General features: G+C 40.4%; 2 protein-coding genes across 3 annotated transcripts in view; one reads left to right on the forward strand and one right to left on the reverse strand.

Moving 5' to 3' along the window:
* The window catches only part of Bre (brain and reproductive organ-expressed (TNFRSF1A modulator)), a 405,798-nt gene extending 388,825 nt beyond the window's left edge, over positions 1-16,973 (reverse strand). Inside the window, exons 1-2 of the mRNA XM_013013787.1 lie at positions 16,752-16,973; positions 12,584-12,735 (exon numbers count right to left, since the gene is read on the reverse strand). Of these exons, the coding sequence (XP_012869241.1) occupies positions 12,584-12,711 (128 nt within the window). The 5' untranslated portion in view covers positions 12,712-12,735; positions 16,752-16,973. The remainder of the gene's footprint in view (positions 1-12,583; positions 12,736-16,751) is intronic.
* Positions 16,974-17,182: 209 nt separating this feature from the next.
* The window catches only part of Rbks (ribokinase), a 67,410-nt gene continuing 66,652 nt past the window's right edge, over positions 17,183-17,940 (forward strand). The window contains exon 1 of one of the 2 annotated variants that reach the window (XM_013013580.1): positions 17,183-17,340. In XM_013013580.1, coding sequence (XP_012869034.1) covers positions 17,255-17,340 — 86 coding nt within the window. In that variant the 5' untranslated portion in view covers positions 17,183-17,254. The remainder of the gene's footprint in view (positions 17,341-17,940) is intronic. The other variant, XM_013013579.1, reaches the window with a different exon arrangement.

Below are 17,940 nucleotides of genomic sequence, written 5' to 3' on the forward strand. Positions count from 1 at the left end.
AAAACAAAAAGCCTAAAAACAGGTCCTTATATGATAGAAATATGACATGACATAGTTCACCTTTCAGATGCATGGCCAAAGGATGGCCTTCTCGATAAATTATGCTGGATCCATTAATCATCTATATAAGGAAATTATGTTATCTCACCCTATAGAAAAAAAAATTCTTTTTTTTTGGGGGGGGGGGGTCCGGTCATGGGGCTTGAACTCTGGGCCTGGGCACTGTCTCTCAGCTTTTCAGCTCAAGGCTAGCGCTCTACACTTGAGTCACAGCGCCACTTCCGGCTTTCTTTTTGCTTATGTGGTGCTGAGGAATCAAACCCAAGGCCTCAGGCATGCAAGGCAAGCGCTCTACCACTGAGCCACCTTCCCAGCCCAGAAAAAAAAAAAAAATTACTAATTAAAGATCAAGAAAGGAACAGTCAGAACTTTAAAATACTTCAAAAAACATGTAACTTTTAGGAAGAACAGGATTTCTTCAAACTCTGCCCACCTTTCTCTTTCTCTCTCCCTTCCATTTTTCCCTCACTCACTCACTGTCACACTACATACACACACACACACACACAGACATACACCTAGTAAGGAAATTACTGATTAGTTCAATTTGATTGAAATTAGAACTAGATATTACTAGTAACAAAATGAGAATACACACCACAGACTGTATTGTTGGTCATGGGGCTTGAGCTCAGGGCCTACTCACTATCCCTGAGCTCTTTTTGCTCAAGGCTATTGCTCTATCACTTAGAGCCACAACACTACTACCAGTTTACTGGTTGTTAGCTGGAGATAAGAGTCTCGTGGGCAACTTGCAAGGCTGGCTTTAAACCACAATCCTCACTTCTCAGCCACCTGAGTAGGTAGAATGACAGATGAGAGCACCAACATCCAGCTCAGATACTTTTATTCATGCAATTGCCAAAAGATTAAAATCAAAAATGCATAAAGAATACTTTAAAATCCATATAAATATACAAGCAATTCACTTAAAAGAAAAACAAAAATATGTCCAAAGGAAGACATCTTCATTGCCAATAAGCATATGAAAAGATTCCTTATCACACTAACAGTCAGAGAAATATTTTTTAAAAAAAGCATAATGAGATAGCATTTCTCTCATCAGCTTGGCAAAAATTGGAATCTGACAATTTCAAGTATTGGTAAAACTACAGATTAATAGGAAGGCTCATTCATTTCTAATGGAAGGCAGCTATACAATTTGGCCACATCTAATAAAAAAAAAAGATGTATATGGTCCAAGAGTAAATAACTCTATTCCAAGGAATATATCCTTGAGGGAGAGCTTTCAAACTTTTTGGATCATCACATACATTTTTCTCATCATGACCCAGTACACACAAACTTGTTTAGCTGAAATGAAAATTCGTGAAGCAGAGCTTATTCTTACTGTGTGTGACACAGTCTGAGAGTTGCCATTCAGTTCTTACTCATTTTTTGAATGTTGGGGTGACTCATTCTATTGATTTTCCAATTGATTTTATAATCATTAATGAGGGAACATTCTAGAAACTTTGCTCCAAAAACTATTATCATAAGTATCTTCCTGTGTGTGTATATATGAGAGAATATTGACTGTGACATCCTGTCAAAAAAAATTTTAAAGGATTAAAAATCAGGGTATAATCTGGGCATCAAGGCTAATATATACAATACTAGCTACTCAGGATGCTGAGATCTGAGAATCACAATTCAAAGCCAGTCGGTGCAGGAAAGTGCGTAAGCATCTAATCTCCAATTAACCACCAGAAAATCAGAAGTGATGCTGTGGCTCAAAATGGTATAGCACTAGCCTTGAGTGCAAAAGCTCAGGGACAGTGCCCAAGCCCTGAGTTCAAGCTCCATGACCAAAAACAACAAAAAAAGGTATATTCACAGAATGGAATATGGTATAATAGTGCAAATCAAAGTACTATAGTCATAAGTACTAACACAAGTCCTATTAAATTAAAATTAAGCAAGCTTCAAGTGGTCTTATGTGTCCATAATCCTAGCACTAGGAGGCTGAGACCCGAAGATTTGTCAGTTCAAGGCTAGCCTGGGCTACAAAGTGTTATCCTATCTCAAAACAAACAAGCAAGTTTCAGATGATTATATACAGTGGAATGTCACATATATAAACTTTTAAAATGCATAAAATAATAGATATCACTTAGAGATATATTTATGGATAATGAATACATAGACAGCTACAGGAACACATGTGAATGTGATCCAGGAAGAAGAAAAGAAAGTACTATAGAAAAGCCTGGTGACTATCTACATACCTAAGTTTTAAAATTGTCCATCTTCAAAATTAAACTGCTACCTTGCAGGACAGCAGCTTCCTTTCAGATACATGCTAATTAAAAAAAAAAAAAAGTTCAGCTAGCTTGAGAAACTAATGCAGCCTGAGAGCAATCTTCCAAAGCTTCTAACATTTTAAACTGTTCTATTTAGTAATCAAGTACTTACGTTAAGTATCTATTTTTAACAAAGTAATGAAATTCAGAACATGGACAAAAATGCAACAGGTAGTTGTGGGTGGATGAGATGTGACAGCAGATGCCCCAATTACAGTCATGTGCCAGTAAGGTTGAGTCACTGCAGTATGCTGAAGAAAGATATTAAGGCTCAGCTGCCACAGGTTGCAACAAACACTGTTTGCTTTCCTCTCTGTTAATACTTGTGAAGCATCATTCCAGAATGTTCAACAGATACTTAAGACATTTTCAAGATTACAAAAATCACTAAAAATGACAAAATATGCCATCCTACAAACAACCCATAGATGGAATCAAATAAAACACAGAGCAGAGATTTAATAAACATTTGATACTCATAGAACAATTCCCTGAAACTAATAACCTGGCCCCTTCAGACCTCAGTATATATGTTACCTAAAAGAATTAACCCAATACTATATGTAATACAGTTATATAACTACAACTCATTGTCACCGAAGTTTTTTAGAATTATGTGTAACAGAATTTAAGCAATATATTACCAGATCAATAAATACCTTCCAACCCACCAGAACAAACCATTCAATAACAAACCAAAAAACAAACCAGCAACTCCTCTACAAAAATGTCTAACCCCATTCACTTGCTAACCCTACTTAGTACATTATATGTAAAAGGTATCATTGTAGACCTTAAGGCTTCATACAAATAGACAAGAAATCTGTCCTCAAGATGCTGAGAGCTTAGCAATATAGTTTAGAAATATGCACAGTCTTAAATAAGGTGAAAAGATCTAGGTGCTAGAACAGAAAAGAAGGATGAATTGCTATTTCAAAAACAAAACTTCTTTGATAAGGTTTTTGCCTACCTATTTGCCCTATGAGCCAGATGTACATATCAGGCATTATCTCTTGAAAGATAAGTGTCTACACATAATAATACTGAGTTTTATGGCCTCTAAAACTCAGTCTCCTCGTTTGAGAATTTCTATTGATATGGTGCCCAGTGTGTAAGGAATTCTTAGTAAAAATACCTTCTGAGTATTATGCAGTAAACAAGAATTAGAAAAGTAGATCCCAATTCTCATAATCCTGAGTGCTACAGAGCTAAAGGAAAGAGAAATGTCACAAGTGACGCACCAAAAAGGAGCCATTCTTTTCCTTAATTCTGATACTGAAGAATACTAATAGAAAGACTAAAAGTAAAAAATGTTAGTAAGCTTCTAAAGAATTTTCACATATATTTCATACAACCATACTCCATACGTCGATAGCTAAATGACTTGACAAAGGTACCAAAGCATACAACAGACAACCTCTTCCGCAGTGTTAAGAAAACGGGATACCCACATGCAGACTGAAACGAGTACCTATCTGTTACTATTACAGGAAAGCACAGTAGATATATATCACTCTATTGGCACAGAGATAAAGATGATAGCGCACACTTATCCCAGCAATTGTGGAGGTAGGAAGATGGTAAGTTCAAAGCCAACCTATATAACATAGTAAGACTATCTAAAATAAAAAAAGATACTGACACAAGTTGTAATTTTCTGGATTATGTTCCACAAGCACAGGAACAAAAGGGAAACATAATCAACAACTGGGATTACATCACTAAGGAGCTTCTATACAGCAAAGGAAACAATCAAGTGAGTGAACAGATGACCTACAGAGCAGAAGAAAATATTTAGCAACATCTTATCTGACAGAAGATTAATATCTAGAATATATAAAGAATTTTTTTGAAAAACATAGCAACAACAACAAAAAGCAATCCAATTTAGAGTAGGCAAATATAGACAAATGAAGAGGAGAAGAGGGGAAGAATGCAGACAAAAATTCAATATATAGCCTACAAAATAAAGAAAGAGTGAGAGAAGAGGTGGGTAGGGGAGAACATGGGTAAGAACGTTGAAAGGGGTGACATTGATCAAGACATTGCATTCATAAGCTGCTCTGTTAAATGGCAGCTCCTTTGTACAAATACTCAACGATTAAAAAAAAAGAACAAATAATCTAACTAGACAGTTCTCAAAAGAAAAACTATAAATGTCCAGTTTAAATGCTCATGTCATTAATGATCAGGGAAATGCAAGTCAAAACTATAATGAGATTCTATATCACTCTAATTAAAAAAAAACTCAGGGGCTGGGAAGGTGGCTCAGTGGAAGAGCGCTTGCCTTGCATGCCTGACGCCCTGGGTTCGATTCCTCAGCACCACATAAGAAAAAAGAAAAAAAACAGAAGTGGTACTGTGGCTCAAGTGGTCAGAGTGCTAGCCTTGAGCTGAAGAGCTGAGGGACAGTGCCCAGTCCCAGAGTTCAGGCCCCACAACTGGACCCAAAAAAAAAAAAAAAAAAAGTCAAATGGAAGGATCATGGTTTGGGAATAACATGGTCAGAAAAGTTCTCAAGATCCTATCTGAAAAATAACCATTAAAAATCAGAGCTGGAGATATGGTTTAAGTGGCTCAAGAACAGCAGCCTACTTGTGAAGTTTGTTTATAACTTAGGGGGGAAGGGAGAAGTTGGGGAGGAAAGGGATGGTAGGGGAAAAATAAAGGAAGGAGTAACAATGCTTGATAGGAAATAGACTCATTACCTTGTGCATGTAACTGTAACCCCTCAATACAGCATCTTTACAATAAAAATATATATTAAGAAAAAAATAAAAAATTTAAAAAAAGAACACATACATTTTCCAACTAGCATTATTTGAAGAAGGGGATCTGTAACTTACATGATAGACCACAACACTTTAGTGAAAAAGCTTAGGGACTAAACCCAAGCTCTAAGCTAAAGCCCCAGTATGAGAACAAAAACATAGAAATAAAAAATAAAGGAATTGAGAATGAATTAAAAATCTAGCAGTTCAAACTCTAAAACAAAAAAAAAAAGAAGAAACAGAAGAACAGCAGCCTAGCAAACTCAATGCCCAGCATTTAAACCTCAGTACCAGGAGGGAAAAAATGAACAGAGGTTGTGTCTCAAATGGTAAAGCAAAGTGCTCAGATCAATCTCCAGCAATAATAATAATAATGAATATCACGAGTGTTAGAGAAGATATAGAGAAAAAAGAATCAGTATGGAGGCTCATCAAAATACTAAGTAGAGAAGATATAGAGAAAAAAGAATCAGTATGGAGGCTCATCAAAATACTAAGAACATACTAAAAACCATATGATCAACTATCTAAAGGAAATTTGGAGTATATATTAAAGAAAATTAAGTCATCATATTAAAAAGATAGTTGCAGATCTACATTTATTGTGACATTAATCACAATATCCACACTATGGAATCAGCCTAAGTGTCTATCAATTGATGAATGGATAAAAACATTGTATATGATGGAATATTAATCATCCATAAAGAAGAACTAAATCTAGTCACTCTCAGGAAAATGAATACAATTGGATGACATTGTGTTTAACAAAATAAACACAGAAAGACAAGTATCATCTGTTTTCTAACATGTGGGGGAAAAAAACACACAAAAAAGACAATCAGAAAGTAGAGCAGTGATTACTAGGGAAAAGAAGGGTGCCAGAGGGAGGAAGGGAGCAAGGACAGAAGAGAACACATATGATCGATGTACACTGCATGGATGTATGGAGCACACAGTAAATCCCATTAATAGATAGATATATATTCAGTATGTGTTAATAAAATGGCTATTTAAATAATGTTCTTTATTAGCAAGACTTTTCAAATTATTTCTGCAGAGCAACTTTGTTAATGTAGGTACAGGCATTTTTATTTCTTCTTAAAATCTAAAGAAATTGAATATCCTAAGCATTTGGTATAGTTTGGATAATGAATGTCCCCTGAAAGTCCACACATTGAAGGTTTGGGGCTAGGATGGATCTACTGGGAAACACTGATGACCTTTAGAAGGGAGGGCCTTATGGAAGGTCCTAGGTCACTGAGGAAATGTCCCTGAAGAGGATGGAGGGACCCTCACTCCACGTCCTTCCTCTTTTAGTTCCCTAGCCAAGAAGTGAGCAGTTTGCTTTATCATGCTTTCCCACTATTGCCAGCCATGCCTATCAGAGACCTAAAAGTAATGGGTCTACCTCATCATGAACTGGAACCTCTGAAACCGTAAGTCCAAATAAGTCTTTTATCTCTATGGATTATTTCAGGTATTTCATTATAGTGGCAGAAAGCTGACTAACAATATTAAGTCATTAAATGCCCCTTTACATGTTTGAGGCAATGTTAAATCCAGACAGGATAAGGGCCAGTGCAGTCATTTTAAATATTGCATCAGATCTACTATTTACACTACTACTGATACTAAACTACATATTCAGATTTCCAAAAGGAAATCTGAAGAAAGGAAGCAACATGACTTTATGTTGGTAAATCCAAATGCTCTTAGTATACTGACACAAGTAAGAAATCCAGATTATATCCTCTGATATAAAGCAGTCACAGTCCACTAGCTACCAGCGGCCTATAAGGTCTTCAGCATGCTCTCTTTCCCAGCTCTCTCTCTTTTCTAGCTCTCTCTCTTTCCCAGCTATCTCTTTCCCAGCTCTCTCTTTTGCCAGCTGCGTGAAGTGCCAACCTTGCCTGGTCCCAGCAGGTCTTCTAAATAAACCTACCCCTTACCTGAATACCACATGTGTGGTGCTGTTCTTACTCGGCTACCTCTTTTTAAAAACCTAATATAAATGGTGCTGTGACTCGGATAAAGGGCTTCAAGTCAGGATAGGTGGGATTCCTCTCCAGTTTTTTTTTCCTTTTTTCTTTTTTTGTTTGTTTTTCCCTTTTTGCTCTGAGGAATACCCACAGTTCTGATGGCCTTTTGCAAACCGATCTGTCTGCTGCGGAAACAGCACATCGATACCATTGCTGGCCTTCACATCCACGTCCACACCACTTCTCTACTCTGGTGAGTGAAACTACTCTCTATGGCTCTCTGTCATTCAGTCTCTGTCCAGATGTGGTGCCATGCCAGAGAGCTTCTACAGCCTTTAGCTGAAAGGCCGATCACCTCTGAAGCCAAGGACGCTTGGTTTTGGGGGCTTGGCCATTTCTCTCTAGAGGGCTCTGGGGGAAGTCGGGACGCCGCTTCTGCCTGGTCAGCTCTCCTTCACTCACTCTCACTTCACTCACTGACTCTCCTACACATTTAATGGGGTGCTGCAAATCACACCCAAGCGGTGAAACCCCTTTGAAATGTCTCCTGTGCTCCCTGGAAAGCCAGAGCACCTAATTTTTATGCCATTCTCAGATGTAGACAGTTTTTGCCACTGCAATGGTAAATGGTCAGAAGTCTGTTTACTTTCAGGTTCTCTTTGCTCTCTCACTGCCAGTCATGTCCAACTTTCCCTATCTCTCCCTTTCTCTTTCTACAATTTGGCTTGTGCCCTGAAGAGTGCAACGCAGGCTGGGTCCCGAGGACCCCCCCCCCCAGGTTCCCTCTCAAAGGCTAGCCAATGTAGGCTTGATCTATTTGTTCAGGCTTTCTTTGCATTTTTTCAGAAATTCGCCATCTTGAGTTCTTATCTTGGCCACATGGTGGGTTAAGGGTTTGGCCCCATCTGACCCTTAAACTTCCACCAAGTTTACCACTCCATCCATCTATTCTAAGGTGCCTTCTAATAAGTTACTCTTTTCACAGGCCCTAGTAAGTGAGACCCAACCATCTGATGTGCTTTGTTAGCAAAGATGTCTACACATTGTTGTCAAAAATTTTAGGTTTTGAGTTTTGCCTTTTTTGTTTTGTGTTGTGTATTCTACTACTCACTACGTGGTTCTAAACTTCTAAAATTTTAGCCTGTGCTAACATTCTCATCACATCTAACAAGTTTTGTCATTGCAGAATATTTGTTGGTCAATTCTTGATAAGGACCAGATAAGCTCTATTCTATTTGATCTTCTTGTTGCTTTAATTGGAAATAATAAAGGGCTTTTGTGGCAAAGATTGCAGTTCAAAGCCAGCCCAGGCTGAAAAATCCCTAAGACTCCATCTCCCAACTAACTGCAAAGAGCCAGGCTGGAAGCATGGCTCAAGACTCTTATCTTTAACCACAAACACTGCAAGTAGTACTATAACTCAAAGTAGTAGAGTGCTAGCCTTGAGCAGAAGTGCTCAGGGATAGTGCTCAAGCCTTGAGTTCAATCCTCCTTGAATACTAACTGGGAAAAGCCATCTCAGCAACGAGCACCTAGACTCAGCCAGTCTGGGGAGGAGTAAGAGGAGATGATGTCACATCAGCCACTTTGTGCCTGCCCTTTCAAAATTAACCAGAGCCGGGAGGTCAGTAGAAGTAAGAAGCCTGCCCATCCAATGTCTATACCTGTCTATCTATTAACTGAACAGGAATTTATATTCTTGCCTTTATCACCTGATTTCTCTACCTAGTCGCCAAATGTCAGAAGTAGCTAGGGACATTTCTACCAACATTTTTAGCCCCAAGTCCTTCCTCTTGCCATTTATTTGCTCTCTAGTATTTTTTTCCAGCCCTTCAATGCCTCATGAGACTTCTCCAGACTTCATCTAAGGACTCACGCCACCAAGGGACAGCTGCTGCTCACTGCCTTCTCTGGGAGGGGACCAAATTCCAGCCTTTTACCCCTAATGTTGATGCCCCTTTTCAGCAGGAAGTATCCAGAGAGAATCCGTGCCCTATTTTACGATTATTAAAAGGCTGGAATGTAAGGTCCATTCCTGGATGGCGAGAAGACTCCACCCTCCTCCCAGCAAAGTCTTCACCCAGTACCTGCGTTACCTAGGCAACTGGCACACCTGGAAGAGGTCACATCTGCATCCGCTGAGGTCACATCTGAATTTGATGTGGCCACACCTTTTTCCACCCACCCTAGATAAGGCCTAGCCCAGACCCAGACACCCTCTTTTCTAGCTCTCTCTCTTTCCCAGCTCTCTTTCCCAGCTCTCTCTCTTTTCTAGCTCTCTCTCTTTTCCAGCTATCTCTTTCCCAGCTCTCTCTCTTTCCCAGCTCTCTCTTTTGCCAGCTGCATGGAGTGCCAACTTTGCCTGGTCCCAGCAGGTCTACTAAATAAACCTACCCCTTACCTAAAAAAAAAAGTCTTTGGCATTCTGAAATGAATGTTTTGACAAGCTAAAGAGTAAAACCTTGTCTCAAAAATCCCATCTTTTCAGGCCAGCAAACATCCTTAGTTCATAAGTTGCTTTTTTTAATAACAGTTTACTGAGATATAATTCACATGCAATAACCTTTACCTTAAAGCCCAAAAATTAGGTCATTTCTAGTATATTCACAATTGTACAACCATCATCCTTACCAAACTTTAGAACATTTCCATTGACTCATTACTAGCAAGTTCTTCTCATTCCCCTAGTCATTGGCAACCACGAATTTATTTTTTTGTCTCCATGGACTGGCCTTACTCTGGACATTCCAGAACTACATAACATGTGATGTTTTATGGAATGGTATGGTATATTTTCAAAGTTCATCCATGCCTGAGTGGAAAAATTACCACTTGACTTTGTCCAAGCTAAAAATTGCAATAAGGGCAATCAGAAAATACCCTCTTTAAGGCTGGGAAGGTGGCTCAGTGATAGAGTGCTTGCCTTGTATACATGAGGCCCTGGGTTTGATTCCTCAGCACCACATAAGCAGAAAAACCTGGAAGTGGCTCTGTGGCTCAAAGTGGTAGAGTGCTAGCTTTGATGAGCTGAAGAGCTGAGGGACAGCACCCAGACCCAGAGTTCAGGCCCCATGACTCAGAAAGAAAGAAAGAAAGAAAGAAAAGAAAAGAAAGAAAGAAAGAAAGAAAGAAAGAAAGAAAGAAAGAAAGAAAGAAGGAAAGGAAGGAAAGAAGGAAGGAAGGAAGGAAGGAAGGAAAGAAGGAAGGAAGGAAGGAAGGAAAGGAAGGAAGGAAGGAAGGAAGGAAGGAAGGAAGGAAGGAAGGAAGGAAGGAAGGAAAGAAAATACCCTCTTGAACTCTGATGCCAATAACCTCAGTCAGGAAACAATGTTCATCTAAAGGTCTTTGTAATTTAGGAGGCCTTTGTCATTATCAAATTTGTTTATAGCAATTGGGGAAATCCAGATGGAATTAATACTAGACACAATCTCCAATACACAGTCTCCAATTCCTCTTATTTCCTATCACCATTTATAAGCTGAGGAGCCTGTCTAAACAAATGACCTGTTGCTCCAACTAAACAGCATAAATTCTTATCCAGTAAAATAATTAGACTGTCAATTTCCAATACCTGACTATTCTAAGGATGATAGTATTTATATCATCTAACATGTAAATATATATTCAAGGTGGCAAAAGATCAACTTTTTCCTGTCTACTCCACCAGAGTTCTTTCTCTCACATTTTTTCAACAAAAAAAGCAATGAATGTCTAATACTAGCAAAATGACTAACAAAGAGTAAATGCTCAATAAGCATTTAATTAATGAAATTAACAATGCCAGATCTCAAAATATAAGCATCCTTCTGTTCCAAAATAGTATCTTAGTTTTCTCTATCTTACTACTAAAGAACACTGAGTTTATATCTTTTATCCAACTCTTCAGCTTAAACTAAAACAACATAGAAGACTAAAGGCAAGAGAGCTTAACAAAAACAACTAAAAGAGAATTGAGAATTCAACATTTTTAATATAAAAAAAAATGATGGGGATGTGCCAAAAGTCACAGGCAGTAGGAAGAGCACCCAATTTAAAAAAAAAAAAAAAAAGACCAAATTATGATAGTATGGCTTCTCTTTGACTTACAAAGGGGCTACACATCCCTACAAACCCATCAAAAATTGGAAATAACGTAAGTTGAAAAATGTGCTGAATACACCTAACTCATGGAACACCACAGCTATGAAATACACCGTAAAGCTCAGAGTAGATCCATAACATCTGTAATCCCATCTTCTAAGCAGGCTAGGAAGGAGAATCACATGAAAAGTCATTTGAATATCATGTATTCCCTAATCTGATATATGGATCTATAGCACTCTTGGATGATAAAGGGATTGTATTTCTCACTCCAACAAAAGGAAAACATTAGACAAATCCATCTGGGGGGACATTTTACAAAATACCTAGTGAATGATCTTTAAAAGTATGAAGCCTGCCAGATTTTGGTGGCTCACACCTGTAATCCTAGCTATTCAGGAAGCTCAGATCTGAGGATTATGACTCAAATCCAGGACAGAGGAAAGTCCATGAGACTCTTATGTTCAATTAACCAACAAAGAGTCAGAAGTAGACCTGCAGCTCAAGTGGTAGAGCGCTTTTCTTGAGCACAAAAGTCAAAGACAGCACCCAGACCGTGAGTTCAAGCCCCAAGATTGAGACCAAAAAAAAAAAAAAAGTCAAGATCATTAAAAACAAAAACTAATAAAAAGTCACCATTTAAAAGACTAAGGAGCCTTAATAACTGAAGGTAATGGGCATTTTGCATTCAATCCTGAGCCAAAAATGAACATGAAATGGGAAATCGGCAAAATTCAAGTAAGACATATTACACTAAAATAGTATCAATTTCCTATCATTTTTCTATCACTTCTGTAAATCTAATTTTATTTCAAAATAAAATGTGTTTTTTTCTTTAATGCAACACATCCAGGTGTGAGACCTTGTTATTTGAACCCCATTGTGAGGAATGACTCATTTAGGCTAGCTATTATAATTTTCCTATTAAGAGATTATCAAATGATGTCAGATGCAGAACCTCAAAACCTAATTCTTAATGTGCACACTGAATTGCAATAAATAAGAAAGCAAGCCAATGCATGAAAAACATTCTTGCTAAAACCCACATGGCACACTATTCACAAAGAGATAAGCCAGGAAAAAAAAATAAAAGACATGCACATTCTGGCCATAAAGCAATGGCCTGAAATACAAAAACAGGAAACATGTCAAACAAAACCAACTGAATCAAAGACTCAGGCTCAGAGGCAGTGTGCTAATCTAGGACGTGTAAGGCCCTAAGTTCAATTCCCAACAATGCCATAAATAAATAGTTTAAAAAATTTTAAAGCAAACTGAACCAGCAGGTGATGAGATTGTGCCTTGAAGAATTCTTCAGTGGTTAATTTTCATGAGTCTGGAAGAAAGGTTTTTTGTTAGATAATGTTGAACTAGTTCAGGTACATACCCAGATTTCAAGTCTGTTATCCTCAAACAATTTGTGGCATCCAGTCCCACTTTTCCATTGCGGACAACGCTAGAGATGAACGGTGACAGCATTGGAGAAATCCGGTTCAAGGCAACTTCTGGGGACATTTTGACTTGACTTATAAACCACCACTGAGTAGAGAAGGAAACAATGGTGATCAGTTTATAATGAATTAAACAGGGCTGGCTTTGAACCTCAATCCCCAGATCTCAGCCTCCTGAGTAGCTAAGATTACAGGCATGGTCCACTGGCACCTGGCATCTTTCCCATCTGTAGAGCCTCCCAGTGATCTTTCAAGAGAATCCATTTCCCTACTGCTAGGCACACAGTACCTCTGAATAGACCACTGTTTTTCAGGAATGGAAGTAACCCTTGAAGGGCCAGTCCCTTCTCCTTTCCAAAGATGAATGCCAGACTCTACTCAAAGCCATTCTACTCTCACTTACAATCAGCTCTTCTACTATGGTTGAGATGGAGAAGTCTTTGCCAACAATACTTTCCCCCTAACATATAAAACACAAACACCTTTCAGTTAGGAATTCTTTCATCTTCATCCCAAGGAGGAGTAAGAATTTGATTGCTAATAATATTCAAAAACAAATCTAATCTGCTTGCATTGTTACTTACTAAAAAATATTTACTGCTGATACAACTCCCTTAACAACAGTCCCTCCACCGTGTGTTTTAATTATCTGCTGTGAACATAACCTGTTCAAGGATTATATCTTGAATCCCTAGTGCTCAGCTAAAGGACCTGGTATACTCTAAGCATCCAACAGCATTTTAATAAATAATAAATCAACAAATTTAAGTAATAAATTTAAGTAAAATATTGTTAAATATTTTAAGCTAAAGAAATATTTAGGGATGGAAAGAATATACCCTCAAAAAATGGTAGCAAATCTCAGGAATAGACGTAATAAAAACACATAATAATTATGAAACATAGAGTAGAGATGAAGCTCAAGTGGTAGAGTGCCAGCTCTGAGTGAAAAAGCCAAACAAGAGCATGAGGCACCGAGTTCTAGTCCCAGTAATGGTACAAAAACCAATAAAGGTGAGGTGCTAGCGACGTATGTCTATAATCCTGTAAGCCTAAGTACTCAAAAGGCTGAGATTTGAGGATCCAGTCTAGGCAGAAAACTCTATGAGACTCCTGTAACCAATTAACTAGCAAAAAGAAAAAGAAAATGGAAAAGGAGGGCGGGTGGGTGGGCAGGCAGCCAGGCAGGCTGGAAGTAGGATTCAACACAAGGGGAAGAGGGTCAACCTTGATTTTTAAAAAAGCCAAGTGAGATGGGGCTGGGAAGGTGGCTCAGTGGTAGAGCACTTGCCTTGCATGTATGAGGCCCTGGGTTCAATTCCTCAGCACCACATAAGCAAAAAGAAAAAAGCCAGAAGTGGTGCTGTGGCTCAAGTGGTAGAGTGCTAGTCTTGAGCTGAAGAGCTGAGGGATAGCGCCCAGGCCCAGAGTTCAGGCCCCATGACCAGACCCCCCCCAAAAAAAAAGCCAAGTGAGAACAAGAGACCCTGAGTGCAAGCAGCACACACACACACACACACATATATGCATATATACATATATACACAGAGAAAGATACACTTACTCAAATAGTAAGAAACAGAGTATTATGAATTTTCCAGTCATTCCTTCTAATTCATTAAGTCCTTACATTTAAAATACAAATACAAAATGCAAATGCAAAACCACAAGTCTTATTTAAATTATTTGGAAACTCGTGGTACTGCAGGAAGAAGTACATTCCTCACAATAGATTTCCAAATGAAAGACATAACCTTTAGAGATGAGAAAGTCAATTCAAATGATCACTTCTCAATCTGAAAGGACAATCCCATATTTTAGGGAGAAAAAAACTAATTTCTAGCCAGTACAAATAATGCATTCTGTAGCTCTAATTTTCACAGGTTTTACCACACAAGATTTTCAAGGACCTTCTAAAACCAGTACTTGTTTTTATCACTTCAGATTTAATAAAGGGAAGGACTTCATGATCTTTCAAAAAATAACATTGCAGCCCTAGTGATGATGCCCAGAAGTCCCTTTGAAGTGGTATAAGCTTTATGCCATGTACTTCAGTTCCCAAATCATTCTTTCTGCAAATATAAAAGAAGCTTCTCTCCTGACCCCTTACCAGATGCCCTCCTCCCACCGTTCCAATATAGCATCATGGGATAACAATAAACACCTCAGACACTATACTACCAACCACAAAAAACAGTGTACACTTTTATTCCATTTTATCACTGATAAAGAGTCTCTATGCATATTATTACAATTGTTCTTCACAATCTAGATAGTAACATGGGTGCTTTATTCTTTTGCAAATGATATGGTTAACTGTTTTATTTTTGAACAGTGTACTAATCCATTTTATCATGTTTGAATTTTTTTATTTTGCAACATTTCTACTTTTGCTTATCTATATCACTGCAAAATCCATAAACCTGTCATCGGGGGAAGGGAAAGCAAAAAAAATCTCACATTAAAAATGATCGTTTCCGTGTTTTTTCTGACAATACCTACTATTATTTTATCTCACATTTCTTAAAAAGAAAGAGAAGAAAAGAAAAAGGGAAACAGAACAAAAACATAATTAGCATTATCTCCTCACTGTCAGCACCATTCTTGCCCACAGTTTCATAAGGTCATTTGTCCCCAACAACTCCTGGGTGAATACTGTTCACATTTCAGACCAATTCATGAATAAGACCTAATTCAATGCCACAAATGAAGCAGACAGAGAATCACAATTCAAATCTAGCTCTCTCAAAGTCTACTATTCATATCTTCCTCTGTAAACATATTAATAATCACTGGGCCACAGGACCAAAGAATCTTTGGTGATTAAAGGGTCACTAAGGAGAAAACATGAAGTCAAGGATATATGAAGACAGTCATAGAGTGAAATGAATGCTTGCTTTACAACTAGAAACAAACTAGACTACTGCTAACCTACAGCTGAAGCTGTCCTGATTCACTAGTCAAATGCTGAAGAGAACAAACCTGCTCAGGAAATCAAACCACACTAATGGTGACAACAACCCATTCAACTCAGCAACTGTCATGACTTGAGGTTGATACCGCAGGGAATGAATTTGCATATTTCTAGAAAAATACAATAATATTTTTTGACAGTGCAAGAGTTCATGCAGCACTAAAAATCTGTTTCACTAGTGAGGAGGCATGAGCTCTCTAAGAAAGAGATAAAAGTATACTAATTCCAAAACCAAATAACCAAAAATAATGGTCCTCTGATGCAGTGAGCAGAGCCATGAACTGGAGTCAATCCCCCGGTAACTTAAAGACATGGTGGCATTACAAGAGATCTCAGAGAGACAGAAATTCTTCTGGGCCAGTCTCCTCTTTCAAAATGACAGTTCAATAGATCTCAGAGACAACCATTTTTCATGGGCAGTCTCCTCTCTTAAAATGCTAGTTCTGCAATTTGGGTTTCCTCCATTTTGACGCCATTTCTGAAGGAAACTGCAAAAATACAATGCTTTACTTAGATTAAAATAAGGTCACTTAAGGTCTTCTGGTCGGCTGCCTAGGGAATACAAAGACGTACACGAGCACCGTCCCGGCTCAGGCAATTAGGATAGGATGACAAACACGGAAACATGTGCCCAGTTGACGTCATGGGACGGAAGGGGGGGCCTCCTGCAGCATCACGCCGACGTCATACAGCGCACGAGGGAAGTTACGCCTGGGAAGCGATTTCTCCAAGGAGCGCCATCCGGAAAAACAGATCGATTAGGACCCAAAGAATGACCCCCCCTCCCCCGCGCTAGGGAACGTCCAGAAGGGACACTCGCCCTTCTCCCAAATTGTATGACAGCCCCCCCCCGCCCCGGCGCCTCATCAATAGAAAGGAGGGGGTTAGTCCGGGGTCTTAGTCAAGGAGCCAAGTGGGGAGCTGGGGCCGGATATGAAGAGAACCTCTCGTTTTGTGGGCTCGTTCTTGAGGAGATGAACGTGAGGGGAGTGACCGGAGCATCCTGTGGAACGGGGGCCTCCTCTTGAGGAAGAGGAGGCGAGCCCTCTGGCCATAGTTAAACCACGGTTCTCGGCGTCACCTGTGCGACTCAAGGTCTGACCTCCCCACACCAGCCCCAGTCCAGGTACCTGGAACTTAAGTCCGATCGGTAACCGGCGACTACGTGGGGTACAGGTTACCCGAGCGCGCCCCCGACCGACGCGCCGACCGGCACGCGCACCGCAGACAGAATACGTGTGCGCTCCCTGACGTCCCGCTCCGCCCCCTCCACGGCCTGGAGACCAGCGGCGTGCGCGCTCCCGCGCCGAGCCAAGCCGGCTGGTGCGTAAGGCGTCCCCGCGGCGCCTGAAAATTCCCGCTCAGCCCTCACCTGGGCGGGCGGCGGGAAGCAAGGGCTCCCGCCATGTCTGCGGGGCTTTGTACCGTGAAGGCGTGCGGCAGACAATTCCTAGAAGAATAGGGGAGCGCCAGTGGGCGGAGTTCTTTCGGGCATTGGGGTGGGCGACCCGTAGAGGAGGGTGAAAGGCCCGCGTCGTGAGCGAGAGTTGAAGCCGCGTCGGTGGTGACGGGGTCAGGCGTAGGGCAAGGGGCAAAGGGCAACGTCCAGGTTGGCGGGTATCACCGGTTCGCAATGGCGGCGTCCGGGGACCCCACCAGACCGTGGCCGGAGGAGGTGGCGGTGGTGGTGGTGGGCTCGTGCATGACGGACCTGGTCAGGTTAGTTGGGGCCGGGGCGCGGCGGCCGGGCTCGGGGCAGGGTCTTTTGGGGACGGACCGTGTCGCGCTCCGGGAGTGAGCTTCACCGGGTGACCCAGGTGACCTGCCTTCCGGGAGCGGAAAAGGCAGAATTCGAGTGTGTTAAGGGAAATAAGCCTCAGGTGAGAGGGACGCTGGGCTTGGAAGCCTCATTTTCCCAGCAGAGCGTCCCGAGACCGTCGCTGAGCCTCCCTCGGGACTGGCCAGGCGCCTTCGGTCCCAGGCGTCATCATTCCAGGTCCCAGAATGCGCCTTTACCTCACAGGCTTGTTTTGAAGGTTAGATGAAGTGTTTTGTTATCAAACCTAACCCTAAGTTTATATGAAATGGTGAGTGGAGCAGGGTTCAAGAAGAAACCTATCGGAAATGGAGCTATGGCTCAAAGTGGAGGAGCCGTAGCCTTGAGCACAAAAGCTGAGAGACACGCCCAGGCCCTGAGTTCAAGACCGAAGACCGACAAAAAAAATAAAAAATAAAAAACCTTGTGTTTTCCTTGTGTCGGACACTGGTGGCTCACGCCTGTATCCTAGCTACTCAGGAGGCTGAGATCTGAGGAACACG

Source organism: Dipodomys ordii, unplaced genomic scaffold, assembly GCF_000151885.1.
Source record: "Dipodomys ordii isolate 6190 unplaced genomic scaffold, Dord_2.0 Scaffold20, whole genome shotgun sequence".
In the NCBI taxonomy this organism is placed as follows: Eukaryota; Metazoa; Chordata; class Mammalia; order Rodentia; family Heteromyidae; genus Dipodomys; species Dipodomys ordii.